The sequence below is a fragment of the Anser brachyrhynchus genome (genome assembly GCF_964034855.1).
Source record: "Anser brachyrhynchus genome assembly, chromosome: 17".
In the NCBI taxonomy this organism is placed as follows: domain Eukaryota; kingdom Metazoa; phylum Chordata; class Aves; order Anseriformes; family Anatidae; genus Anser; species Anser brachyrhynchus.
Window position 1 is genome coordinate 15,752,091 of NC_137710.1, and position 27,295 is coordinate 15,779,385.

At 60.9% G+C, this 27,295-nt stretch overlaps 1 protein-coding gene across 1 annotated transcript; it reads left to right on the plus strand.

Moving 5' to 3' along the window:
• Positions 1-142: 142 nt before the first annotated feature.
• On the plus strand, positions 143-26,574 carry SCARF2 (scavenger receptor class F member 2). Its single transcript, XM_080558918.1, has 11 exons — positions 143-4,904; positions 11,250-11,308; positions 12,955-13,056; positions 13,400-13,919; positions 14,030-14,248; positions 14,656-14,784; positions 17,155-17,258; positions 17,327-17,444; positions 19,408-19,529; positions 24,382-24,534; positions 25,080-26,574. Exons 1-11 carry the CDS (start codon positions 3,919-3,921, stop codon positions 26,285-26,287), a joined length of 3,720 nt encoding a protein of 1,239 aa, XP_080415044.1. The 5' UTR covers positions 143-3,918; the 3' UTR covers positions 26,288-26,574.
• The last annotated feature ends 721 nt before the right edge of the window (positions 26,575-27,295 follow it).

A 27,295-nucleotide genomic window follows, 5' to 3' on the forward strand; every position in this document is an offset into this window, starting at 1 on the left:
TTGTTCCTGCCTCTCCTAGAGTCATAGGGCAGTAGCCCGCGGGCTCTGCCTCGCTGCCCTGATGGCGGAGGCCGGGGGGGGGGGCAGCACTCAGCCCCCCCAGCTGCACGCTTTGGCTCGAGCCGGGAGCCGAGGCTCGGGGCCAGGAGGCCGAGCGGGGCTGCACGGGGCGAGGCCAAACTTCCCCGGTCCTGGCCCCAGGGGGAGCTGCGGAGCCGCCCGGGAGGGGCTGGCAGCATCCGCGGCGGCTCCGGGGCACCCGGGGGCCCCCCCCGGCTGGGTCCTGCCCGCCTGGGGTCCCCGTCCCCCCTCGCAGTTCCTTCTGTGAAAGCCCAAAGGGTGAAGGGTGACGTTTAGGCTTTCCAGCTACGCTTGCTTACCGCTTTGTCTCCGTTTTTTTGTTTTTTTTTTTTTTTCCTCCTGGTTTTGCCTTTCCGAGCACGCGGAGGGGCAGGCAGCATGACTACAGGCTGGGGCAGGGGCTCTTGAGCTGCGAGTGTTTAAAAGGAGGGTGCTGGTGCAGGTAGCAGCCGGGCTCCCGGTGCTCCTGGGAGGAGAGGAGATGTGATCCCCCCTCCTGGCCACCTCTTTGGCCCCTTCTGATTGTTGTGGAGTGAACAACTCTCAGGATGCACGAAGAAATGGCTCAAGATGCCGAGACCCAAAGCTCCCTGCACCCTCGGAGCCCAGGGATGCGGGCACAGGGAGCACTGCTGTTGCAGGAGGGTGCTGGTGCTGCTGGACGTAGGACCACCTAAGTGCACGAGCAGCCTTATCCAGCTGCAGGCTTGTGAAAAGACCCACGGCTGCCCATCTACCTATTGCAAAAGTTAATCACGCACCTCCAGGCAGCTCTGCAGCACATCTCTGGTGCACACTGCTGTCTGCAGGGATGATGGGTGCAGGGATGATGGGTGCAGGGTGCTGCCTGCTCTCTGCACAAGGTGCTGGATGGCCTTGCAAGCCTGGGTGCGAGTGCAACACCCCAAAGCCCTGTGCTCCCAGCAACCTTTACCCATGCTTAGGTAGAACCAGCAACCACCCCTCTTATTTCTGGGCACAGTGACCTGGCTAAGCCCTCCCTTTATCTCAGGATTTCACCAGCCTGCCCAGTTTTAGCCCTTGCTGCTGGAAGCTGCTATCTGCCTACCCTGAGGGAAGGGGAGGCACGAAACACTGGGTACGCCCTAGCCTGTGCTGCAGCTCACTCACTTGCAAGGGTGCTGGCTACAGCAGCAGGGGGAGTTGCAAAGGAGAGAGCCCACATCTGTGCAGAAGCCATCTCAGCAGACTTGCACTCAAATGCTGTGAGTGGTCCAAGCACACATGAGCGGGGACTTCTTCCAAGGAGCGGAGCCTGGACATGTCCCCACTGGACAGTGACGAGTGCCTCATTATCGTATGACTCCCCTGTGGTCCGCTCTGCAGCCCTTCCTGGTGAAACAGCTGCACAGATTTTTGAAACATAGACAAAACAACATATTTTTCCTTTGTTTTGTGTTTGGAAATACTATAGTGCTGGAGTTTCTTTCTCTCCTTTGCTATTTTCCAAAACACAGTTCAATGGGAGGCAAGCACCTGGTAGGGCATTTCCAGCCTGAAGTCCGAAAAAGAAACTGTAAACTGTGCTGTAATGGAAAGCATTGAGATGAGCTTGCAGAGCACCCACACAGCCTGATCTGCTCAAAGGCAGGGGCAAAACCCTCACTGGGACCAGGGGGAGAGCAGCATTGGTGGCTGACACCCATGGGACGTGCAATCCCCCCATGTCTGCGAAACTCTTCCTGCCCAGTCGGGCAGTACAAGCCAGCCCAGCCCAAGCTGTCCCCAGCGCACTGTAAATCCTCCCTCTCCCTGCAGCATCCTCAGCAGCTTCTCCAGCCCCAGGCTCCTGGCCAAGGGACAGGCTTATCCCCCATGCAGAGGTGAGCCATACTGCTGAGAAAAGTGTGCTCTCCCCTGGTTTTGGTTAGACCTGGTAAAAATGGAGCAGCACAGGACATTCTGCCTGGAAGAGAAGAGAAAGCTCTTTATGGAAGCCAAGTAAAGAGCCAAAAGTAAACACATCCTTGCACAAAGCAACAGCGTGGAAAATGCGTGCCGGTGAGTGTCTCCTTTGGCTTGTCAGGAGCGGGGCCAGGGAGCACCAGCCCCACTCGGCACAGAGCAGAGGTAATGGAGAGAGCAGATAGGAAGGGAATCCCAGCCATGGAAACAGCCGGAGCGAGGCTGAAGCTCCAGGGGGGGCAGGCTGCCAGGACAGGCAGGGGGCTGCCAAGCCCAGCTTCCTGCTGCAGCACGGCTGGCGGTGCCACAGTCTGGGCTGGGCACGGTAGCAGCCACACCTGGGGGGCAGCGTGGGCCCCCTGCACCCCTCGGGAAGCACAGGGCAGTGTCTGGAACTTCACAAGCTTGTCCCTTGGAGCTTCACAAGATAGGGAGAAGTGAATGAGCAGATGGTGCAGCCTCTGTGCCAGTGGCTTCATGGATCTGTGCACAGCCCCTCTTGACCACCCTTTTCTGGAGCAAGCCGCCGCCCAGTCCTTTTTCCCAGACAGGAGGCGATGCTGAGCTCACTCAGTGCAGAGCAGTCATCCCGAGGGAGTCCCTTGTGCCTCAGCATGGCCGGACCACTGCTGTCTCGGCACTCCTGCCCAGCCAAGGGGACCAAGTGCCAGGTGGTGCTGGGTGCCACCAGATAGTCCCTGCCCGCAGGATGGGGCAGCTGGGGGAGCTGGACATGGAGGCAGAGTAGCCCAGGCAAGAGATACTGGTGCCCAGCAACAGGGCGTGGGGACGGGAATGGGGGCACAGGGAAGAGGCGAGGGTGGCAAAGAGGGGAGAGGGAGGGATGTGCGATGATCACCAGCCTGTTTGAAAACTAAGGTCTGGAAAGGAAAGGTGGTGGGTCACACCAGGTAACGACCAGGGAGATGGGAGATAGTTTCTGGACAGGTGGATGGAGAGAGCAGGAGGGAGCTGGGTGTTGCTCAGGAATTGTGCCTCCCCTCCATGTCATTTGAGGGCAGTGACATTTTTCTCTGATGGCTGCCACCCACCAGACCTTCCCTCCGCACCCATGGCTGCTCGCAGATGGCCACGACCTGCTGTTACACAGCGAACAGGAAAAAGGCAATTCTCAGGCACGGTCTGCCTCCTCATCAGTGGCCCGATGACAACGTCACTCATTGGGAAGGGGTTGCTCTAGGAGGGTCTTGGCTGCTCCCTGCTGTGGCATCACCTGGGCTCACTGCACCCTGCTGGTCAAGACGTTGGACCAGGATGTTAAAAACCCATACCAGCAAAACTGCAGGTTGTCAGTGACTTCTGGGGTGGTGTCTGAAAGCCAGTGCCAAGAACACGTTTGTTCAGGTTGCAGCTCTGTAGGTTTGAAACTATCTGTGCTCTTTGCACAAGCCACTGCCCACAGCTGGGCACTGAGAGGTAGGTGACACTCTTACAGGCACATTTATTGGGATTTAACTGCCTATGAGCACAGTTTCCACTGGTAAGACCACCAGGGACTTCCCTGTTGGGAACTTCTGTCTGTGTGGATTTGGACAGGACAGAAACCTTCCATGCATGTCAGTCCCATGAACTACAGACATCAGAGGAGGCTGGTGGCGAGAAACTCTTCATCCACCCTTTGCTTGGTGACTCCCTAATCCTCACCTGAAGGATGCTGCCCAACCCATGCCTCATCTATGGAGGCTCCATTCCCTGCGTGGGGAAACCATGTAGGTGTGTGGTCCTCACACTCAGCTCTGCAGACGTATGCTGTCCATGCACCATTACACAGCCCCTCGGACACAACCAGCACTCAGCAGGAGATTGATGCAGTGATTAAAATGGAGAAATTGATTGGACTGCCCGGAAAGCTGAGCCTGCGGAGAGCAGCGGCACTGCAGTTTTCAAGCGATGCCGTGCAGCAAGTGTGCTGCTACAACCGGCATTTGTGCTGCCATGTGGCAGGTGGCCAGGGTGTTCTCCATCCATGCCAGGGGTGTAAATGCTACAAGCGCCCGCGTGTCCCCCCGCTTCCTGGTTGCACTCTTACAGTGGGTTAACGAGTGGCTGCCTAGGCCCTGCCACTGCAGACACCGCTTGGATCCCACGGGGCGCTGCGTGGCTCCAACAAGCTGCCTTGGGGGGTACTGGGCACCGGGGGCAGCCGGACCCCGGGGACGGCCACCCCTGGAGCCGGCGGACGCCCAGGCCTCCAGCCGCCCGGAGGCGCGGGACCCTGGGGCTGTGCCGGACCCCGGGCCGGCCAGAGCCCCAGCTGGACCCCGGGCCGAGCCGGGGGGCGCAGAGCTCCGCAGCCTCTCCCCTCGGAGGCCCGCGGCCGGCTCGGCGGAGCTCGCAGCCCGCACCCCCGGCGCCGTCGGGGCGCGGGGCCGGGCCCGGGGCGGTTCTGCCCGCGGCGGGCGCGGGGAGGCGGCGGCGGCGGCGGCCCCCGGAGCCTGGCCCGCCGTCAGGGGAACCAATGCGGAATTTCCTGGCTGGCGGCGGGCCCCTCCTGCCGCCGCCGAGAGGGGCGCGGGGGAGGCGGCGGCGCGGAGCTCGCAGTGCAGCTTCCGCCTGCCGAGCGGCGGCCAGGGCAGGGCAGGGCAAGGCAGGGCAGGGCAGGGCAGGGCAGGGCAGGGCAGGGCAGGGCAGGGCAGGGCGGCACCGGGCACCGAGCAGCCGGGCCGCCGCGCCCCGCCTGGGCCGGGCCGGGCCGGGCCGGGCTCCGCCGCGCCGACGGCCATGGAGGCCCGCGGGCTGCGGCCGCTGCGCCGTGCCCGAGCCGGAGCCGGAGCCGGAGCCGGAGCCGGAGCCGTGCTGCTGCTGCTGCTGCTGCTGAGCTGCGGAGCCGCGCAGGAGCTGAGCCCCCGCGGCAGGAACGTCTGCAGGGCCGGCGGGTAGGAGCGGCGGGCGGGCGGGCAGGTGGGGCGGGCAGCGGGAGCCCCCCGGGGGCAGGGCCGGGCCGCGGTGCGGTGCGGGAGGGACGGAGGGAGGGAGGCAGGGCCGCTCCTCTCCGCCGGGCGAGCCGCGGCCCCGGGCGCCTTCCCAGGCTTATGCCGGGCGGCGGCGGGGAAGGGGCGACGAGCCCGGTCCGAGCGCGGGGGGGACAGTCCCGGGTGTCCCGGGGCCGGTCCCGCCGTGGGGAGCCGGCGCTGCGTGCTCCAGGGGGCGGAGAGCACCGCAGGGAGCCGGCCCTGCTGCCCCCGGGCCTGTGCCGCTGGCAGGATGCGGGATGCTGCGGGCGTCCCGGCGGAGCTGCCCCTTGCTGCTCAGGGCGGATGCGTTGGCAGCTCCGGGACACTCGGGTTTAGCTTCAGAAAGCGGGCGCTGGCACCGCCTGGCTCTCCCCGGAGGTTGCATCCTGCTTGCTTGGCCACAGGCAGAGCCCTGGGGGCTGGCACTGCCTCTTCCCCGCTCCCACTGCGCTCCACGTACTGTGGACACCACGGGTCGCTCTACAGAGCATCACCTCGGGCCAAGCTCTGCAGTGCTCAGGCTTGGTGCTGGCCCAGCTCCCCGGCCGGGTTGGCCCTAGCAAAGGGGGAAGAGCGCCCAGAGCTGCTCCATCCTGGCAAGAAGAGCAGGATCCCCAGGCCCTGCCTTTTACGGGGGGCCCTGGCTGTAAATGCACCTTTACATCTTGCTCGTGAGGTCAGGCGAGTCCACAAGGAAAACATGTGCTGCGAGCTAGAAGGGCCCACATAATGGCTCCATTCAGCAGGGCCGCAGGGCGCTGGTGCCCCCTCCTCAGATTACAGGCCGAGTTTCCTAAGGAGGCTTTTCACAAGCCAGCGCGGCCGCAGCTCGCAGCCCCGTGCTGTTATTCAGCAGGGGGATTCGATGGGTCTCTGAGCGGGCCTTCCTCGGGTGCCTGTGACCCATGAGGCCAGTACCCAACAAAACCGCCACCCTGTCACGCGGCAGCAGAGGGGTGGCGAGCAGTGATCCCTCAGTTCCCAGCATCCTGGGACTGGTGCTCATGTGTGCAAAAGCTGCGTGCATCCTCTTCCCCCAGCACTGTGCAGGGCCACACCGCTCGCAGGGCGCAGAGCCGGGGCAGCCTGCAGCACACGATGTCCCCATCCCAACGCGGCTTGGTGGCCCCAGAGACCTGAGGTGGGTGATGCAGGTCCTACTGCATGCACGGAGCTGGGAGCAGCCGTTCTGGGCGACGCTTGGAGAGATGCCCGAGTCAGCCTGCACACAACGACACCGGGTTTTGGTGTCCAATTTTCCCCCTCCCCCAGCTCAGCTTTCCTAGGCATTTGAATTCATTCAAGCTGCTGCTTTGACTCCTTGCCACGCGTTTCACTGGGTGGTTGTGCGAGTGCCGGGCTCTGCCGCGTGTGTCCAGGCACCCCTCGGTGTTGGGGATTCTGCTTCAGCATCTCACTGCAAGCTCCAGAGACCTGGCTAGTGGGTAGCAATTCAGTGAATTACTTAGGGCAGAAGAAAAGTGTTTTGGAGCTACTTGGTTTTGTGTACTAAATGTGACTGTTCCTCTTAAATTTGAAGCTCTTTTGTAATCTGTTAACTTTCAACGTGACTCTCCCTGTAGCTGCCACTTGAGATGCAGGGTGCAGGGCTGTTGAGAGCAAGCCCTGTGTACGTGGAAATTCCTTTGTCCTTGTCCTCCTCTGTCCAAAAGTCTCCTTTGGTAATCTTTTTTTTTTTTTTTTTTCATTTCTTTCTCTGCGTGAAGGGTTTCCTTTCACATAGGATCCCACAACTGCGTCAAGGCATACCTGTCTGTGCCTGCGCCTCAAGGCCAGTGGTTTCTGGCAGGAGTCAGGTTGGGGAGCTGCAGGGATGTCCCAGTCCACCACGGATGACACTGTCTAGGGCCTGGCAACGCTGCGCAGGGTGGCACCGAGTGGTGGGTAACAGAGAAAAAGGGGGCTCAGTGTCGGGGTGATGTGCTCCTTCCCAGTTTGGGCAGCAGTGTGCAAGCACTGGTTTGGCTGGGGGAGGTGGCAGTGGTGCTTTGGGATTTGCACCCCCATGCATTCGTGCAGCTCCCAATCCCTGCTGACGCTCAGCTCGATGCAGGATGCTCAGCCCAACACTCAGCACGGCGCGGGATGCTCAGTGCGATGCAGCTGTGTCCCAGGGAGCAGGGGCAGCCCTGGCTCTGCCTCCATCTGTGCTCCTTTTCCTCTGCGTCAGTGAAATCCCTGTGAGCCAGTCACATCTCAGAGGCAACGTCTTCTTCCTTTTCCCAGCATTTATAGCACTTTGAGGAAAATAAAAATATAATGAAGCCCAGAGCACTTGCTTGCTCAGGGCATGTCTGTGTTGGTATGTCAGTTTGGGTCAGGAGCAAGTTTTTAAACAAATTTCTCAGTTGTCCCACTTTGAGTGGTTGTGGGGCACAGGGACTGAATCCCCTTCAGAGGAGACAAAGCCATGAGGCACGTTTCAGAAACACATCCCTCAGTCCAACGGCCGATGGGTTCAGGTCATCTGCCACCAGTGCGGTGCTGGATCCAGTCCGAGGGCTGCACTGGGAGCACCAGATACCCAGTGCCACGTCCCGTCTACCTCTCCTTGTCCCGTTGAAACTGCGGGGCTATGGGTATGCTGCAGGGTAGCCACGCTTGGAACCAGAGTGACTTTTTGTCCTTTCTCAAGGGAAGAAATAAAACAGAAAGAGAAGGGCTGAAACCAGGCAGCAGAGCCACGGTGCTCAGCAGGAGGAGTGCTGGCTGCTTCGCACAAAAAGAGGAACGCCCTGGGAGAGGCAGCAGGTCCAAGGGCATCCTCGAGGATGCCCTGGGGTGGGGGCTGAGCACCCGTCCCAGCAGCGTCCTGGCACTCCATGGTCCGTCCGTGCAGCGCTGTGCGGGTGAGGGATGCTGACCACGTGGGGAGGGAACTCGAGCTTTGAAATACGAGCGTATTTATTTGCTGTCAGAGCAGCTGATAAATGAGGGGAGGCTGAGCGTGGAGGTGTTGGATACCGCGGCCAGGCACAGCGAAGGAGAGATTAGCTATCTGTTAAAAGATAGACGGTAATCCTGGGTGTGGGGTGTGGGCTGGGGCGCGGCTGGCGGGGGCCGGGGTCCCGCTCGTGGCAGAGGAAGGCGTCCGCCCTGCTGCTGCCTAGCTTTGGCGTCAGCTCAGGGCGCTGGGGGCTGCGGCCCCCCAGGTGTTTTGGTGCACCCAAGGATGCTGGCTGGGCTGCTGGAGGTGCCCAGCGGGCTGCGGGTTCTTGGAGGCCTCCCTGTGACAGGAGGGAGGAAGCGAGGCGCTTCGGGGTGTGCAGGGGGGAAGGGGAGGGCAGTGGGGTTTTCCCTAGTGGGGAGTTTCCCATTGTGGACCCGAAACCATTTCACTTGAAAACACATCAGATACTGAATTTCTAAAGACAGGGAAGTGTAGAGCAGGACAATTCCTGATCAGACCCGCTGCTGTCTATCACAGCACGATAAATTTCAGCCTGTTATGCTGGAGCAGAGCCCAGTAGCTCACTCAGGGCTGTCTTGTAGGGAAGAATCTCGCCTTGGGCCCACCCGGTCCCTGGGGAGTTGCTTTGGTCAGTGCCCCCACCACCTCTCCTTGCATGCTCAGCCCCACACTGCTGCTCCCGCTGGGGCAGAGACCCTGCTCGAGCCCCGGGGTCCCCGCGGGGAGTGACGAGCCCGCTGCAATCACAGCGCCGCGTAATCTCTTTGACGGACTAAATAGATGGAGCTATTTTGGTCTCCAGCTGCAAGGCATTTTTTCCAGGCCTTGAATCATTTTTGTGGTTCCTTTCTGCCTCCTGTCCAATTTTTCAACATCCTCTGCAAAAGGCGGACGCGGTGCTCCTGTGTCCGCGTGCGGTGCTGCCCGCACAGGGGTTGCCATTGCCTGGCTTGGGGAGCTGAGTTCAGCCTCTGCCTTGCATGCATTTTGCTGGGGGCTGCTCTTAGCCCCACCAGCCTGGGACAACTCATTCTGGCAGCCAGACGTGGTCCTGTGACTACACTGGGTTTAGAGCGAATACTTCCTTGCTGTCTCCTCCTCCTCTTCTGCATTTGTTACATATAAAGGGAAAAAAAAAAAAAAAAACGAAAAAAAAAACACAACACATTCCAGGCTCTGTCGTTCATTGCTGGACCAACCCGTGCAAAGTTTCCCTCGACTGCAGCGTGCTTTTGGCCTGCTCCTAAACCTCCAGGGTCGATTCTACCTCCAGCAGGGACTGGGTGGCTCACACTGAGCGTTGGCCGAGGTGCATGGGGCTTCCACCAGGATCGCCCATCTTCCCAGTACCCCCCAGCACGGTGGCCCCTTGCTGGTTCTGGGGACAGGGAGCACCTTTTCCACGTGTCTTCCCTACACCTGGGTTGCATCGGTGTGCACTGCCCACCATGGGAGGCTTGGAAATAGCAGCCCTGGCTTGACTCAAGCCTCCACCTAGGACGGCATCCCTTGTAGACATCTCTGCACCTCCAAGAGGGCTCTGAGACCCTGTCCCTGCATTGTGAAGGGTCAGGCCTCTGCCAAAAACATTGTAGGTGATGCAGCTGGTGCGTGGTGCTCTGAGACCAGGGGGCACCGGTGTGTCTGACGTGAGGGCCATGCACTGGGATACCCAAGGCTCAGGGACCTGTCCCAGCCTCCATGGAGCAGCTGGCGGTGTTGCTGGGCTTCTACATGGGGCTGAGCAAGCAAGATTTAATGATACTCAGAAAGCTGCCCTTCCCGATGCTTGCCGGTCTCTCCAGGAGGTCCCTGCTGGGGCACAGCTGGAGCCCCAGGCTTGCAAGTGCTGCAGGTATCCCCAGCCATGCGCTACTGTAAGATTTCGCTGCTGGTGTGAAAACCTCAGTAAATGGGAGAAGTCACTGTGTGCGCAGAGCTGCACTCATCAAGGGATATAGCGGGATCGTGTGCGAGCAGCCGGGCTGGGGAGAGGGTGTCCCCTCGCCTGTGTGGCCACAGGGCATACCAGTGCCCCTCTCCTGGCAGCTGTGGTGGGCAAGGGGTGGGTGGGCCAGGCCAGGATGGCCCCCAGGAGCTGTCTGTGCTCCAGTCGCTGGGGTCCACAGCCACCTTGTGCCTCGGCCACCAGGCTGCCTTTGGGATGCTGGATGCCGTCCCCAGGCTGCCAAGACATCGAGGCCACTGAGCAGCGAACCCATCTCTGGGTACTCGTGGTCGTCCCTTGCTTTGCCTGGGCTTTTCTTCCTCCTAAATATTATTTTCCAATGCCTCGGTCGAGGAATATGTTCAGCTTATTCTGTCCTTTAAATCTTGGCTGGCAGTAACATGATCCGACATTTTCTGCGTGCAGGGCACACGGCTGCTTGGGGAGAGGTCGGCAGCAGTGTGGGGCTGACCCGGCCTGCTCTTGGCCCCTGCGCCGCACATCCCTGGGGAGCCAGCGCAGAGGGCAGCGGGGTGCACGCAGGCAGAGCTGCTCTGAGGGAACAAGGGCTGAGGAGGAGATCTGCTTCCTGTGCTAACCCTAAAACAAGCCGGGTTATAAGAAACTCTCCCAGAGCAGAGGGTGCAGAGCAAGGAGGTTTGCAGGAGCTCCTCGCTTTCCAGCAATGAAACCTGCTGCCGGGGCTGGGCGGGGAGAGGAGCAGCGCCGGAATGGGGGCTGTGGGCGTGGGACCAGGCAGAGCATCCTTCACATCCAAGCACCTCTGGAAGCAGGGTGCTTGGCCAGACCCGTGGGGCAGAGCTGGTGTTTCTGCCCAGGACCTTTTTTCCAGGTTTGGGGGGATCTTTTTGTTTGTTTTTAGACGGCAACGTTTGAAGGTGAAGTTTTTGTTGTTGCATCCTTCCTGATTTCTTTAGGAAAAGGCACCAACGTGGGAGCATCAGTGCAGAGCTGGTAGGACAGAGCCGATGGTCCGGGATGTTCGGGGAGTTTCTCTCTTCTGGGTGTTGTGGAAGGGGAGCATGGGACCCTGTGAGGATATTGCATGTGCCTTCAGAAGGCAAACTGGTGATCACTGGTGGTTCTGGGAGGAGCTGGTCAGTCCTCACTCCTGGCATTGCCTTGGTTTGCAGGTGGGGCATCTTGAGCTGGTTCTGTCACAAGCCCCTCTGGCAATCCGTGGCCCTGGTGCCCCTTGCAAAGCGTCTGTACAGCAGAGGACGAGCTGGTGGCTCTCCATGCCTGAAGAGGATGTGGTGGCTCCTCGCCATCGTGGTGTCACCTGCAGGCTGGTGCTCTCATCAGGTTTCCAGGAGGGATAGAGGCTTTCCGGGGGATCCTAATCACTTGTGTTCATTTCCTGCAGCTCCTCGGTGCTTGTGTGCTGTCCAGGATGGAGGCAACAAGGAAGCGAGTGTTTGATAGGTAAGCACCGGCATTTTGGCTCGTTAGATGCTGCTGGTCTGCCTGATCTGTGCCGAGTCCTCCTGGCCATGCCTGGGGGGCTCTGGAGCTGTGCAGCGCTCAGAGCCTGCCCCCAGCTCATCTTGTGCTGGCAGGCAGCGAGTGCCCGGCTCTGGGCTGCCCTTGTCCCCACGGTGCTACCCCCTGGGTGCCATCCCCCAGCAGGGTCTGCAGGAGCGTTGCCTGCTCCGTGTCAGCTTTGGGCCCCAGGCTGGGGTACAGCGCTCGGATGCAAGGTACCACAAGGTGTCCCCAAGGGCTGGGCGGAGCGTGGAGGGACGGGACAGCCGGGGCTCCCACAGGTGCTGCCGCGGCGCTGGAGCCAGGGCTGCTGGCAGAGGACGAGGATAAGCGTGTGCCAGCACGGGCCATCACAGAGAGGCCCTGCCAGCACCGGTGCCACCAAGCCCACCGGGCAGGAGCCAGGACCATGCCTGGCATTACGGCTCCCACCGCGAGCTGCGGTGAGCCTGCTGTGGGTGCAGGGCTGGTGCAAGCCATCAGCCTCTGCAACGCCACTGCGCAGGAGGTTTGGGGGATCCTGTGTTCTTCCCTGCAGTTTTGGCTGGCCACAGCGCTCACCTTGCCCTGGTGCTGCAGTCAGAGCCGTGCATGCTGGCCCAAGGAGCCAGTGGTTTGCAGACCACGTAACCAACTAACTCACCCTGCACGTGCCTCGTAACCGCTCGCTGCATGCGGCCGGTGCCTGCACTTGGCGAACGGGACACAGGAAGGGAGAAGGATGGGGTCTCCCCGGACGGCAGAGGGAGGACAGTCCCGCAGCAAACTGTCCCCATCTCCTCTCCCCCTTTTCCCCACAACCTGTTCTAACCATTAGACTCACTTCTCCTAACCTGTTTAATCTGTCTATTTTAGGGTTTTCTATAGTATCCATCACCGTAGGTCTAAGAACTGCCAGGTAAGGTGGATTGTGCGGGTTCTCTGCTCTCCCTCTCCACTGGCTGAGGAAGCTCTGTCAGGGCGATGGGGGTGTCTGCCCATGCCTGCTGGCACGGGGAGGCAGCAGCACATCCTGCCCCTGCCCCAGCACCCACTCCCCTTGACAGGAGAGGGACTTGCAGGCTTTGGGGGGCTGCGGACCTGCCCTGCTGGGCAGCAAGGCACAGGGGTGGCAGTGTCCCTGCTGCAGTCTGCGGGGAGGGGGGGCCTCTGCTGGTGGCTGCGGGCAACCCCCCCGCCCCATGTCCCGCATCCTACCTGCCTCTGGCCCTGCTGGGAATGTGGAGCTGAGTGAGGGATGCTGGCGCTGGGAGCAGCCACAGCAGGAATGGGGCTGAGCTGGGTGGCAGGAAGCTGGTGGCAGGGCTGGAGCTTGAGTACGGTGGCAGGAGGCTGGTGGCATCTTTCTGGTGGTGGCCCCAACCAGCCTGCCTGTCTGGGCTGCCAGGGCCCTGCGCTGCTTGCAAGGACGGGTGCAGTGTCGCAGCTCTGCAGCCCCTGGAGTGCCACCATGCTCCCTGTCCCCTGCTCTGCAGGGTGGGGGACAGGGACAGCAGGGGCAAGCCTGGTGGCACTTGGTGCCTGAGGCCAGCAGGTGCCGTCGCTGTGCCCGTGCCGTGTCCTCATGCATGCTGTTATCGGTCCAGCCGTCTGCGAAGGAAACTTCACCTGCAAGGAGAATGAGGTGTGCGTGAGACCCAGCGAGTGCCGCTGCCGCCATGGCTACTTCGGTGCCAACTGTGACACCAGTGAGTATCAGCGGCACCGGTGGTGTCACCCGGGATGGCCTTGGGGACAAAAGGGCTGGATTGTCCCAGGGTGACTTTACGGAGCAGAACACGGGATGGGCTGCCAGTGCTCCCGCTGTGCCCTTGCTGGTCCCCCCTGGCTTTGTGCCGAGGGCAGCATCCCTTTGGATGGGTCCACTCTGACACCCTAAATGCACTGGGAGGTGAGGGGACGGTGGCCAGGAGATGCTGTTTAGGATGGGGTTTTCTGCTGGTGCCCAGGGGCAGGGTTTGTCTCGCGGCTGCGCAGTGCTGCGTGCTGCAGCCAAGGCTGACGACTCTGCTGTCTGTGTGCTGCTCACAGAGTGTCCCCGGCAGTTCTGGGGCCCTGACTGCAAGGAGATGTGCAGCTGCCACCCCAATGGGCAGTGCGAGGACGTGACAGGCCAGTGCACCTGCAACCCCAACCGCTGGGGCCCCAAGTGTGAGAATGTCTGCCTCTGCAAGCACGGCAAGTGCGACCAGAAGACGGGCAAGTGCACCTGCGAGCCGAACTGGTGGGGCCCCCAGTGCTCCAGCTCCTGCTACTGCAGCCACAACTCCCAGTGTGACCAGCAGACCGGGAACTGCCTGTGCCAGCCAGGCTGGTGGGGCCGCGGCTGCAACAACCAGTGCTCCTGCAACAACTCGCCCTGCGAACAGTTCACGGGGCGCTGCCAGTGCCGTGAGCGGACGTTTGGTCCCCGCTGTGACCGCTACTGCCAATGCTACAAGGGCAAATGCAACCAGGTGGATGGGACCTGCACGTGCGAGCCAGGGTACCGGGGCAAATACTGCCGCGAGCCCTGCCCCGCTGGTTTCTACGGCCAAGGCTGCCGGCGGCGGTGAGTGTTGGGACCCCGCTGGTCCGGGGAGGGGTGGAAGGGGGCCTGGGGGCCCCGGGGTGCCCTGGGGATGCTGCATGCCGTGATGGAGTCTCCCTTGGCCGTTGCAGTTGTGGGCAGTGCAAGAGCCTGCAGCCGTGCACCGTGGCGGATGGGCGCTGCCTGACCTGCGAGGCAGGCTGGAACGGCACCAAGTGCGACCAGCCCTGCTCAGCCGGCTTCTACGGTGAGGGCTGCGAGAAGGTCTGTCCCCCCTGCAAGGATGGCCACACCTGCAACCACATCAATGGCAAGTGCTCGCACTGCAACCCCGGCTGGATTGGTGACCGGTGAGTCCCAGGCAGCGGAGTTGGTCCTCACCGGGTGCTGGCATCCTGCCGGAGCGGTGCAAGCATCCCCGCTGCTCCCTGCATGGGGCCCTGGGGCGGGTGAGCAGGTCTGTGCAGCCAGGAGGGGATGGCAGGGGTGGGAGCCTGCTGGCACAGCCGTGGGACCACAGGAAGCCTGTGGTGACCCCACCTAAACATGGGAGCTCGCAGCAGGGCTCGGCTCTGAAGCTTTCTTGGAGTCTCTTTGCCTGGGGTCGGGTCTGGGGCTTTGCCCCGAATGGGGCTGACATCTCATCTCCTTGCATGGAGCAGACAGGGCAGCGTGGGGTGGCCGGGCTGGGGGCACGGGGGAGGCCACAGGAAGCCCCCTCCCCGGTGCTCCAGCTGCCTGCCTTCGCCACCCCCAGGTGCGAAACCAAGTGCCGCAATGGGACGTACGGGGAGAACTGCGCCTTCGTCTGCAGCGACTGCGTCAATGGCGAGTGCCACTTCGAGACGGGCAGGTGCCTGTGCCGCGCCGGATCCCATGGCACGTAGTAAGTGAGCTGCAGCTTCGGCGGGCACCCCGGGCACGCACGCTGTTCTGCCAAGCTTGCAGCGTGCCAACCATGCTTTGTGTCACCTCCAGCCCTTACACCGGGGCTGTGCGGAGAGGATTTGGTGTGCTCCAAACTAACTAAGATCCAAGAGAGCAGCAAATGGGTTTCCTGCAGTGGGACTGCTCACAGGCCGTTGTGGGAAGCACACGTTCTTGTGTGGGAAGCACGAAGCATGTTCTTGCTGAGCTGTGGTGTCAGCATGGTAAAGCTGCAGTTTGGGAAGCAGAACAGGGTGCTGGCGGGTCTGCTCCTGTCCCTGGTTGTGATGAGATAAAAGCATCTGTTGGGCAGTGACACCAAAACCTCATTCAAGCACCTCGGAGCGCTGCAGAGCTCTCCCAAGAGCCCTGCTCAGATGCTGCTGAGCTGCGGCATACGTCTCCCCTAGCAGCTGGGTGGGTTTCTTGGCAAAAGGATTTTACTTCAAGAAGTAGCCATTTGGCAAAACCAAATGACTTTGACAAAACTTTCTTTTTTTTTTTTTCTTTTAAGTTCAGGGTGGGATTCCTAACTAAAAAGAGAGAGAAAACGTTTTTTGTCATCTATGTGGTGCTCCTGCTCCGAGCAGCAGCCTGCACTGGGGGCTTTCCCAATGCCCCAGGAGGAGCCCGAAGCCCTCCAGCCCCTTCCCCTTTCCCCCGGCTGTGCTCTCACTGCTGCACCAGTCCCCAGCTGCCTCCAGCTGGGAGCGGGCCCTGTCCCAGTGAGTGCTCATCCCTTTGCTTTCTTCCAATGTGGAACAGAAATGCTGCCTGAAAAGGCAAGGAAAGTGTGTCCTCACCATGAAGGGAGGGTGCTAAAGGAAAGGCTACTGAGACATCTGTAGTGTGCACAAAGAAGTCCACCTGCTCTGCATCATGCCTGGAGGTGTCTGGACCCTCTTGGAAAAAAAAAAAAAGCCCCCTGTGCTCTCCCAAAATCTTTTAGCCTGGGGCAGAAATGTGGATCCAGCTGGGCGGGGGTGTTGGACTGCCCTGAAAATATCCCTGCACCCATCGCTGTGTCCTGCCCCGTGGCTGCTGTGGCAGAACAGCTGCTCAGAGCATCTGCGGGGGCTCAGCACCCATTCCAGGCGCAGCAGGCACGAGGCTCGGCCGGGACAATGCTTTGAAAGCTGGAGGAGCATGAAATGGGCTGAGCTGTGGCCGGCTGCAGCCGAGGGAGCAGCTGCGGCCCCGGGGAAGTGTGGGCGGGCTGGAGCGTGGCTTCTGCCACCTGGGAACAGCTGGCGATGGGGTCAGTGCCCAGCGGTGCCACCAGCCCGCCCGAAACCGTCCTGGTAGCACAGTGCGGTGCCTGTCCCACCAGCCGTGGGGTCATCTCGGTCCCTTGCAGCCACATGGCTGGGCTTGGCTGATTTTTTTTAATTTATTTTTTTCTAAACATGCTTTGTTCAAAAAGGATGCATAAAGCAAAGTATGATAGGAGGGGAGAGAAGGAAAAAAAAAAAAAAAAAAGAAGGGAGATATAAAACACCTTGTACTGTCATTGTCTCCAGAGCTCTGGGGGCAGGATGCAGAGCAGGACGTGTCCCATGGGTCCCACCCTGCCAGAAAGCTACGTGCCCCAGAGCCCTGGCTCCCTCAGTGTGTGCCCAGCACGTATTTTCTGCGTTCAAGCCCTGGTGTCTGTGGGAAGGTGCCTATGCCTGTGCGTGCTCCTCACCTTGGTGAGAGCTCCCGGGGAGGCTGCTTTGCGCAAGGAGGTTTGATGCTGACCCAGGAGGGCTCACCCTGGTAAGGCAGTTGCCGTGGCCATTTGCTTAGACTGATCAGTTGTTTTCCTTTCTGTAAATAAAGCAAGCTGGGAGCTTTCCAAGCTCGTGGGCTGCGGGGGAAGGGCTCCGCGCCACACATGCTCTGGGGCAGCACGGGGCGGCCCACAGGGTGCCACGGCCACGTCACCGCGGAGCTGGGCTGGAAACCTGGCACGTGATGCTCAGCGCTGCCTCAGGGCTGCCGGGCTGGCTTCAGACGTGACTGAGGGGTTAGCGACCTTTTATAACCGCTGTGCCGTGAGCCTTGTTGCAAAGCCTTGCAAAGCACGCAGGGATGGAGGACTCTTCGGCCATGTGGAGAGCAGAGGCAGCGAGAGCAAATGTGGGGACAAGCAAAGGTGGCTGTGGCGCGATGGGGTCCTGCCGCAGTGGGGATCGCAGGGTCCCCAGGGGGATGCTGTGTTGGAGCAGCCCGGAGCGGTGCTGCCCGCTTTTCCCAGAGCAGAGGGTTTAGGAAAGAGAGAGGAGGGAGCGTCCCCGGGATGCTGCACCTGCAGCGGCACCGCTCTCACTTCGTGCCCTCTCCCCAGCTGTAACCTCACCTGCCCGCTCGGCCACTACGGAGCCAACTGTGCCGAAGCCTGCAGCTGCCACGACGGCACGTGTGACCCGCTGACGGGCGCCTGCCACATGGGTGAGTGCCGCTGGGTGCGGGTGGCAGGGCCACCGGCAGCTCCCAGCTGAGCCTGCTCCGTCTTGCAGAGGCCAACCAGCGGATGGGGGTGATCGGGGCCGGAGCCCTCCTGGCGCTGCTGCTCATCCTCCTGCTCTCGCTGCTCTGCTGCTGCTGCGTCTGCCGCAAGAAAGACGAAGCCCGTGGGTGAGTGCCGGGATGCGGGCAGCGCGGGGTCCCGGGGCTGTTCCTGCCGGTCTTCACGGTGACCCCGAGTGGGTGCAGAGTTGCAGGACTCTGGCAGCAGCTCCTGAGGTGGCTTTTGCCCGCTGCATCCCCCAGAGCATTTCTTCAGTCCCTTCGGTGTGCCAGCATTGGGTGTTTTGTTGGTTTTTTTGTTGGTGGTGGTTTTTTTTTTTTTTTGTAAGTGGATGCTGGCAGGCAAAGGGGAGAATGGGAGGGAAAACCCAGGCTGTTTCCCATCCTCGTGAGGACAGAGAGAAGAAGGCACGGGGTGGGGGCAGGAGGACCCCCTTCCCTGCACTCCTGGGGTGGCCCCTGGCTTTGTGTCCCACTCGTTGGCCATCTCTTCACTGAGATCCACTGGGTCCCCCTGAGCCTCTGGGGGTTAGAGCCGCTCTGCGAAGGGAAACCCAGAATACAGTGAGTCATGGGCAGGACCTCCAGAACTGACTCCTGTCCTGTGTGGTGTGACCTGCTGGAGAGTGGCACGCCGCAGTGCTGTCCTGCATGGGGACAGTCAGGGTAGGGGAGCGACAGTCCTGGGCCAGCTAAACGGGTGAGTGAGTGTTTTGGGATGGGGCAGTTTTGCCGAGTGCCGCAGGGGGCTTGTGCCTGTCTCCTGTCCTGCAGGCTGGTGGCTGCTGCAAGCCCGCAGCAGAGAAATACTCACTTGGCTCAGGGGAACTCAGCAAAACACTCACCTCAGGGCACGGAGTATTCCCAGACCCCAAATTTCATCGGAAAGCAGAGGGACTGATCACTGTTGGTTTTGGCCAAAAGAGGGGAGTACAGAGAGGGGACCTGGCGCAGGCTGTCCTTGAGGCAGGGATGTTCACATCAGCTCCCGCAGCAGGGCCGGGATATCAGCAGTGTGCATGGAGCAGCAGGACAGCAACCTCCCGTGTGGTCCACGGGGTGAAGCCAGTCCCCCAGTCCCTGCTGCGGGGACGGGGATGGGGACAGGGACGGGCGCTTTTTGGGGAGAAGGTTTGCACCGCTGGGCAAGGGAGGAGGGGGCTCAGGGAGCTCCTCCAGCAGCAAGAAAGCCTCCCCTTGCGCTGCCAGCCGCTGCACGAGAATTTTCGGGAAGCCTCTGCTTGCAGCTGTGCCAGCTCAGCTCCAGCCTGGCACATCTGGTTTGGAGAGCCTGCGGGCTGCATGTAATTATGCTGCAGATAAAAGGAGCCACTTCACAAATGCAGCCCCGCTTGGAGAAGTATTGCATGGGAAGTGGCTCAAAATAGTTCTCCCTCCCCATGCGGGCTGGCACCACAGGGTGCCCGGACCCCGTTCTGTGACCACTGTGTCCTGTCCCCGAGCAGCCCGTGGTGGCAGTGCCACAGAGAACAGCGACGGCCGGGTCCTGCAGCAGGGAGACTGCAACGGCCACAGGCGTGCACAGGTTGAATGGCATTGACACACTGAGCTTCTTGCTCCTGTGGCTGCAGATAATTGCTTGAAAACTCATCCCCGAGAGGCTTCAAAACCAGAGAGCAAATAAAGAGAAGCCACGTGTTTGTTTGGGGTTGGGATTTTTATTTTTTTTTAAAGCATTAATCATATAATTCAGAGGCTTGTCTGGGAGCTTGCGGGTGTTTCAGGCGGGGTCTGGCCATGCCACAAGGCTGCACCAGGCACAGGTGAGGCAGTGCCTGGGGCTGGCAGCAGTGCCAATGCGTGCCCAACCCCTGGGCTCCCCCTGAGCTGCCTCAGGCTTCAGCCACTTTGAGATAAAGCTCTCCAAGGCAAAACCAACAGGGACTGCACTCCTGGGGTTCCCTACTGCATCTCTCGATCTCAGTCCTGTCTCTTCCCCAAAACCCCTTTGCATTTCCAGCATCCCTGAGCTCCTGATTCAATGAATGGCTCTTTGATTGATGCCCCCCCCCAGCCCCGTGCCTGATGGGGCTGTTGCACTGTGTTGCAGAGCAAATCAGGACCCGGCAGCAGCCAAGAAACCGCCGAGACGCTTGTGTGGGCGCTTCAGCCGGATCAGCATGAAGCTCCCGCGCATCCCCCTGCGCCGCCAGAAGTTGCCCAAGGTTGTAGGTACGGAGCTGAGGGTCAGCGAGGGGCAGAGAACCAAACCCGGGTGCAGCGCCAGGAAAATTAGGGTGTTAGTCCTGGGCTGAAACACACAGCCTGCCACGCTGCTGCTGCTGCTCCAAACCCGTGCTGGGATTTCATGGACACAGGACTCGGGTGTGCATGGGGCGGTGAGCAGGGCAGCGCAGTGGCAGGGACACCTGGATTCCCAGGGGGGCTGCAGGGCTTGGGGTGAAGCTGCCTGTCCCTGGCTGTGCTGAGGGTCCCTGCCACACTGCAGAGCATCGTTTCCCCTGCAGGGTTGGAGCAGGGCGGCTCGCAGGGGCTGCGCTGAGCACTGCCAGCTGTGTACCCCGAGGTTCCATCCTTCCCTCTCAGCCTTTGGCTGCTGGATCCCAAGGTGGGATCCAGGTGGCTTCACTTTGCTTGCCAAGGGATGGTGCCTGGAGCTCTGCTGAGCTGTTCTGTGCATTTTTAGTTTCCCACATTGAGGAATGATCCCTGTCGCAGTAAAAAACCCCGTCTGTGTTTTCAATCCTAACCCAGCCCCACCCCAGTTTTGCGATGGGCTGGAGCGCCCCACTGTGGAGCAGCTGCACCCCAAGGCACAGGGGGCAGGCAGGGGGATGTCCTCCATCCTGGAGAAGTCTCCCCTGTCTCTGCAAGCTGAGCCAAAGCTGCTGCGGGTCTGCATCATGCCTGGATTTCTTCCCGCCCTGAGATGCAGCAGAGTCCTGGCCCGGAGCGGAGCGTGCTGAGGCCGGGGAAACATCCCTGCTGCAACCAAAACAGGGGCTGTGTTTGTGGAAGGGGCCAGGCAGGGCTCGGGGAGGACAGAGGGGTCTGTGTGCACAGGGCTCAATGGGGCTGTGTGCGCGTTTCCTGCAGCCACCCCGTGGCACCTGGCTCCCACCCAGCTGCCCTGTGTAAACAGGGAGGGAGGCGGCGGCGGCAGCCCTGTGGCCCCCATCCCTCGTAGCTCGGCCTCAGGCTCCCTGACGGAGGAGTCCACGCTGGAAGATGCTCATGACGCTCGCCGATCCCACCTAGACACCCAGCCATTTGTAGGGCTGCTCTCGCTGGGCTGGCTTGCGCTGGGGCAAACAGTTCTGGAGCCTGTTTGTGTGCCTGGGGCTGCTGTCTCACTGGGTTGAAATGCTTTGGTCACGGTCTGCGTTTGTTTGCTTTGGCATGTGTGGCACCATGCGTTAGTCTTGTCATCCACACAGGTGCTGGCGCTGGGAGTGTGGGGGTGCAGAGCCGGTGCTGATGCTGACAGCTCCCAGTCCCTCTGGTGCTCAGCCCTTGGTGCCTCTAGACCCCGCTTGGCATGGGGAGCCCTGGGTGAGGGAGCTAGTGGCATCTGCATGCCTGTGGCCGTGGTGCCACTTCAGTGCGTGGGACTGCCCTTAGGGATGCCGCAGCTTGGTGGCACGTGTCCCCATGTCCCCGTGTCCTCAGCATCCATCCCGGTGGGAAGCGCAAGGCGGGGGGGGTCCATGAGGTACTCTGGTGCACACACACCCCCCCCCCAAGTGTCAGAGCAGCAGTGGAGGCACACAGGACCTTAGGAAATGCCACCATGAAATCAGCACTGGCTGAAGCCAAGGACACCTGGTCACTCTGCTCACGTCCTTGTAGAGCTGCCGCTGCCATGCGTTTGCTAGCACCTGGTGCCAGGCAGGTTTTCCCTCCGGGCTGATCGCCACTTGTGAGCACAAGCACACGCACGGAGGAGCCACCTCGGCAGGGACAGCATTTTTCGAAGTCCCACTGAGGCTCATTGGGTGCCTGTGTCTGTGGGCGATTCCTCGGGCAGTAAAAAGCCCAGGCAGGGAATACCTGCTCAGCAGGCATCACTCTTACTGACTCCAAATCACATAGCCTGCTCCGTGTCATGCAACGCAGGGCTTTTGCCTTTCCCTTTGTAGCTGCTAAGCTGCTCCTCAGCCTCATCCACAGCTTCAGCTCTGCAGCAGCTCCCTGGCTGGTCGAAGAAGGCTTTGTGAGCTACAGCCTTGTTCTCAACTGCATTAAAACCTGCTTGGGGGTTCTGGCTGTTCAGCAAGGCAATCCCAGGAGCACGTTTCTGCCTGCCCACTCTCCCCCAGGGTCAGGGTTGTGTCCCGAGGCTGCCCAGAGCCCTACTCTGCACCGCAGCCGCTGGGAGCTGGAGATGGGAATGAGAGAGGAGCAGTGGGGCTCTGAGCTACTGCAGCACGAGGTGTGCGAGGGACTCGTGCTGCCTGTGCCGGCAGGCAGGACAGGACCTGGGCAGGCAGCAGTCCCAGCCAGCTGGGGCTGGCCCTGGAGCTGCAACATCTGTCCACCATCATCATCGGCACAGGAGCCAGCAGCCTCTCCTGACCACAGCAGATCAGCCAAGCTTAAAACCTCCCTTCTGCCACAAATGCCAGCAGGAGGCTCAGGTGGCAGCCCTTGCACGCATCAGTACAAGGACCTGGGGTGCCAGCAGTGCCCGCACCATGTCTCGAGGCTCCAGGGGAGCCCTCGCATGGGGCCTCTCACTGCTTTGTCTCCATCCTGAGATCTGACAGCACGGCACCAAGTGCATTTAGGGCTGATACGACTTCTCATTCGTGTGCAGCCACTTGTGAGGCACAGAAGGCAGTGCTGGGGTACAGGGGCACTGGACAAGTCCCTGGCAGCAGGGCTGCGATGGCGGGCCGAGCACTTGGTGGATGTGCAGCATGATGCTGGGTGCAGGTGACGTGGGGCAGGACTTGTGCCACAGGTGGCATCAACACTCTGGTCCTGCTGCCCCAGCCAGGCTCATGGAGGTGTCAGCGAGCAGATGGGCTCTTTGTTGGCCTGCAGGAAGTGAACAGATTTCTGCAGCTCCTGTCAGCCCGTGATTTATCAGCCGAGTTTCCCTGAGCCAGATGCCAGAGCAGAGCAGGAAGCTCCGTACCCTGGGGCATCGCACAGCACAGCAGCTGCCTGCACTCCAGGCTGGTACCAGCACTGCTGCACCCAGCTCCGCATCCCTGGGCTGCACCCAGGGCAGCGTGGCATTCCTGCGGATGGGAAGGGAACCTTGGCCAGACCTGACCCTGCTCCAAAGGCTTGCTTTGGTTGTGTTTTTCACACTGATGGGCTTTCCCAGAGGCCAGGCAGGAGCCCCCAGCTGAGCTCTAAATTGCTGCTGGTGCTCGGGAGAGCCTCCTTTTCCTTTGGCCATATCCTCAGTCTCATCCAAGTCCTGGAGATGCCTCATGGCCATGAGTCCCAGCGACTTGTCACGCCTTCTCTCAGGAAGCATTGTGCTTCATCTGTTTCCAACAGTCTGCTTTTAATTTTCCCTTTTTGGTTTTTATTACAAGGAAAGTCATGTCAGAGCTGCTGCTTCCCCCTCTCTCGGCCATTTGCTCTTTAAATATCACTGCTGCTTTTGCTCTGGCATAACTGCTCTGAAGTTTCTCTGCTGCTGCATCTTCCTCCATGCCTTATGCAGCCAGGGTCCAGTGCCCTGTCCGGCCATGCTGGCACTGAGCGGGCATTGGCGAGTGGCTCAGCCCCTGCTGCATCCACACTTCAGGTCAGTCCCCTTCCAGATTTATTCCTGCTTATGCTCATGGTCACCTCAGCTACCCCCTTGCTTACTTGCACAGTGGAGGAGTACAAGTGGGATGGCTTCCTGGGATACACGTGGGGAGCGTGGCCCGTTCAAATCATGGCTCATCCCCTGTGTTTGTCTGTCCTGCACTTACCCATCTGCTATTTTGCTGCATCTTTGTTCTTCTCCAAGAACCCAAGCCATGCAGGGTTGAGCATACATCACTCCTGTAAATTTAATGAACCATCCATCCGTGCAGTAGGGCTTACCTCTCCACAGTCAGACTTTCTAAGGAACATTAAACGTTGTGGGGGGCATCCCAACAGCACTCACAGTGTTAGAAGACTTACTTCATTATAAAGCATTGAATGTCACAAGGATCAAACAGTCCAACCAGTAAATGTCAGGAGAGCAGCACAGAAAGCATCCGGCAGTGCTCGGCTTTCGGGAGAGTCACCCCAGCACTGCCTGTGGCAGCGCTGTGACTTCCCCCACTGCACGCTGGATGCAGCTGCAGCCCCAGGGGTGTCACAGTGACCAGGGGTGATGCTGAAGCATCTGGGTCAGGGTGCAGGGCTGTTTGCACTGGCAGGGCAAAAATCTCACCCCTGGCCACCCTCAAGGATTTTTATTGACAAAATTTTTTTTTCAGTGAAAATACTTAAATATGATCATTGAGAAATGACAGCCCCTCCCAGACCAGAAAACTCACGTTCACGGAAATGGGAACTCCCGCAATTAACCCTGGCAGCTTGGTCCTGTCCCCAGGAAGGGGATGGTGCCCCTGAGCACGGGACATTCCTTGCAGATGGCTGGGCCAGTTTGTACAGTGCCCGGGCAAACCCACATGGTCACCGCGTTCTTGTGGGATCTGGCAGTGGCCTCTCCTGCTCGACACCCGGTGTGCAACCTGCAGGTACACGTGCAGCCACTTGCACCCAGGCTTGGGTGTCTCATTCCTCCCTTCTCCCGTCCTTGATTTGGGAGATATGCCATGGCAGCCCCAAGGGGGGCAGAGGTGGCTGGAAGCCTCATATGGCTAGGCTGCCCAGTCACTTGTCCCCAAGCACAGAGGATGTTTGCCACTGCCCTTGCAGGGAGCCTGGTCACAGAGTGTGGGCACTTGGCGGGGACCCCCTGAAGGCGAGGCTGTCCCCATGCCTGGGAAGCCATCCCCATCATCCTGCTGGGACCCCAATTCCCATGGGCAAGTCAGGGGTGGAGTGGGGCCAGGGTGTGGTAGGGCAGGCACTGACAGCCGGTTCCCTGCCCTTGCAGTGGCTCACCACGACCTGGAGAACACCCTGAACTGCAGCTTCATCGAGCCACCCTCAGTGGTGGAGCAGCCCTCCCCGTCCTGGTCCTCCCGCGGCTCCTTCTCCTCATTTGACACTACAGACGAGGGGCCAGTGTACTGCGTCCCCCATGAAGGTGAGCAGAGGGGCATGGCACTTTCTTGGGTGCTTTGGGGCCAGCTGCAGCCCCACCTCCTGCTCCATGGAGAGATGAGGGAGGGGAGGTGGCACCGTGCCTGGAGAGGACCGTGCGCCCGGCTCCTCCTGCCCTGACCCCAAGAAGAGGTAGGCTGGGGACCCTTACCAAGGCTGACCATGGAGACAGGGGGACATGGAGGCAGAGAGGGACCGGGTGGGACGTGGCCTGGGGGAGACCCGTTTTGTCCCTGTCCCACCAGCACATGCATTTTTTTTTATCACAAGGTGGGGTGAGGCACTGGCACAGGCTGCCCAGAGATGTAGCTGTACCATGACTGCAAGTGTTCAAGGTCAAGCTAGATGGGGCTTTGAGCACCTAGTGGAAGGTGTCCCTGCCCATGGCAGGGGATTGAACTGATAAGACCTTTAAGGGTCCCTTCCAACCCAAACCATTCTGTGCTTCTATGATCTGCTGCGCTTGGCCTTTCCTGTCCCCTCCTCAGGCGCATCCTCGCATGACACTTCTGTGCTCTCCTCCCGCAGAGAGTGTGGGTGACAGCAGGGACCGGGGGACGTCCTCCAGCCCTGGAGAGAAGCTGGTGGCCCCAGGCGGCGGGGAAGAGGCGGGCGAGTACACCTTCCTGAAGGAGACTGGCTCCGTCAAAGCCTTCCAGGCCGACAGCAGCGAAATGCCCCTGCTCAAGTCCTCGGACAGTGAGCGTTCATCCTGCGGGTCGGGCTCAGCCAGTGCCGCCCTCTATGCCAGGGTCGCTCGCCTCTCCAAGCAGTCCAAGGAGGAGGAAGAAATAGCAGCGGAGCCCAGGGGCCCCGGGAAGCCACCATCCCCAGAGAGAACCAAGCCCCGTCCCCCCGACCCATCCACCAAGCCCAAGGTGTCCTGGATCCACGGCCGGTACAACTCCAACCAGTCCAACTCGCTGCCGGCACCCAGCCGGTCCCCGGAGCAAGTGGCTGCGCGGCCCAGCAGCCCCGAGCACAGCCAGGGCTTGGCCAAGAGGAAGAGGAGCCCCAGCGAGACGTCAGCCTGCATGCACAGCAAAGCAGAAGAGAAGGGCAGCACGCGCAGCAAGGAGAGAACGCAGAAGCACCCCAAGGAGCCCGGTGTCCCCGAAGGCAAAGCCGGCCTCACCGTGGAGCCCCAGTCACCCTCCAAGCCCAAGCAGAGGAGCAAGGCCAACTCAGAGCAGATGGAGAACATCAACGGGGCGGTGCAGAACGCCTTCAAAAAGATGGGCGGCTTCCACCCAGAGCGGCGCACCGGGGAGGCTCCCCGCAGCCCCAGTGCCAGCAAGCCACGCTCTGAGACCCTCCATCCCCACCTGGCCTCCGAGGCAGCCACGCTGCTGGCTGCCCAGCTGAAGGAAAAGACTCAGAGCCTCAACAAGGGGGAGGGCAGCACCCGGCCCAACGGGGTGGGTGCCCAGCGGGAGAAGCCCACCCCACCCCAGAAAGCCAAGCGCTCAGCAGCTGCTGGCAGCCAGAAGGCCAGCAAGCCCCTGCTGCCCACCTCGCCCAACCTGCAGAAACTGATCCCCACTGCGGCCGAGCCAGCGGCCGGGGAGCCCAGGCGGGCAGAGAAGCAAACCTCCGTTAGCAGCCAGGACCCGGCTCCCCAGAGCGAGCAAGCAGCCAAGAAGACGCCCATTAAAAAGCCTCCCAGGAAGAAGAGCCGAGAAGCCACCCTGGAGCCGCCCAAAGCAGCTGCGGTGCCCGCTCAGACGGTGCAGTGATGGGGAGCCTGGCACCCAGCCCCATGCCAGCCTGCCCCACACCGCGTGTGGTTGGGCAGGAGGAAGGACGTTTGCAGGCACGTGGGGGCCTGGACTGGAGAGGGGGCACCGGGAGAGCCGCCCAGCCTCCTCTTTCCCCCGTCTCTTCCCTCACCCTCCTTTTCCCTTAGTCCCATCTCCTCCCCTGCCCTGGTACCCCCCTGTGCCCTGCTCCCCACTCCCCAGGCAGGGGCAGGAGCTGGGCCCCCCCCACCCCTTTTGTTAGCAGTATTATCGATCGCATAAGCAGTGCTTGTTGTACTAGACGTACCCATGTTATATTCTGCAGTAACGGAGCCACTCGCTTCCCACGCCCCACTCCGGTCCGTCGGTCCCCGTCGTGGCGGGGGTGAGGGGATGAGCAGGGCCGTGGCTGGGGACGTGCCCCACATCCTCGCCCATGCCTGGGCTGCTCACACAGCCCTGCGCTGCCGCTTCAGCTTCTCCGCTCCTGGAGGCACAGCCCCTGGTGCCACTGCCCCCCTGGTGCCGCTGTCCCTCCGCCACCACGCTGCTCCTGGCATGGGGTCGAGCTGGTTTCGACCAATGTCCCCCGGCCCTGGGGCTGCCTCTGCCAGGAGCAGCCAGCAGGAAAGCACTGTTTATGGCCAGAGCCAGCTGCCGCTCAGGGAGGCTGTCACAGCTCCGGAGGCTCAGCCAGCAGAGTCGAGCGGATGAGTTTGGTACGACAGAGCCTGGCATCTCTGCAGAGCGCTTTTCTAATAAAGTGTATTTCTTCCATAGCTGGGTGCCGTCTCTCCGTGCCCCAGGCTGCCCACAGGCAGGCCACGTGCTGGGCATTGCCTGGCCTCACTCAGGCACTCAGGACCCTGTGGTCCTAAGCAGGACACAGTGGGGAAACGGAGGACCTGGTCCTAGCACAGGGCTTTCTGAGCCCTTCCCAACACCACCTCAGGGTGCTCAGCAGCAGCCCCCACCCCTAGAAATGACGCTATTGCTGTAATGCAG

Excerpts from the sequence above, each read along its gene's own strand:
- SCARF2 (XM_080558918.1), top strand. The coding sequence starts at position 3,919 with ATGCCGTGCAGCAAGTGTGCTGCTACAACCGGCATTTGTGCTGCCATG. Across the intron at positions 4,905-11,249 it reads AACGTCTGCAGGGCCGGCGG|CTCCTCGGTGCTTGTGTGCT; the intron begins GTAGGAGCGGCG and ends CATTTCCTGCAG. Across the intron at positions 24,535-25,079 it reads GTACTGCGTCCCCCATGAAG|AGAGTGTGGGTGACAGCAGG; the intron begins GTGAGCAGAGGG and ends CTCCTCCCGCAG.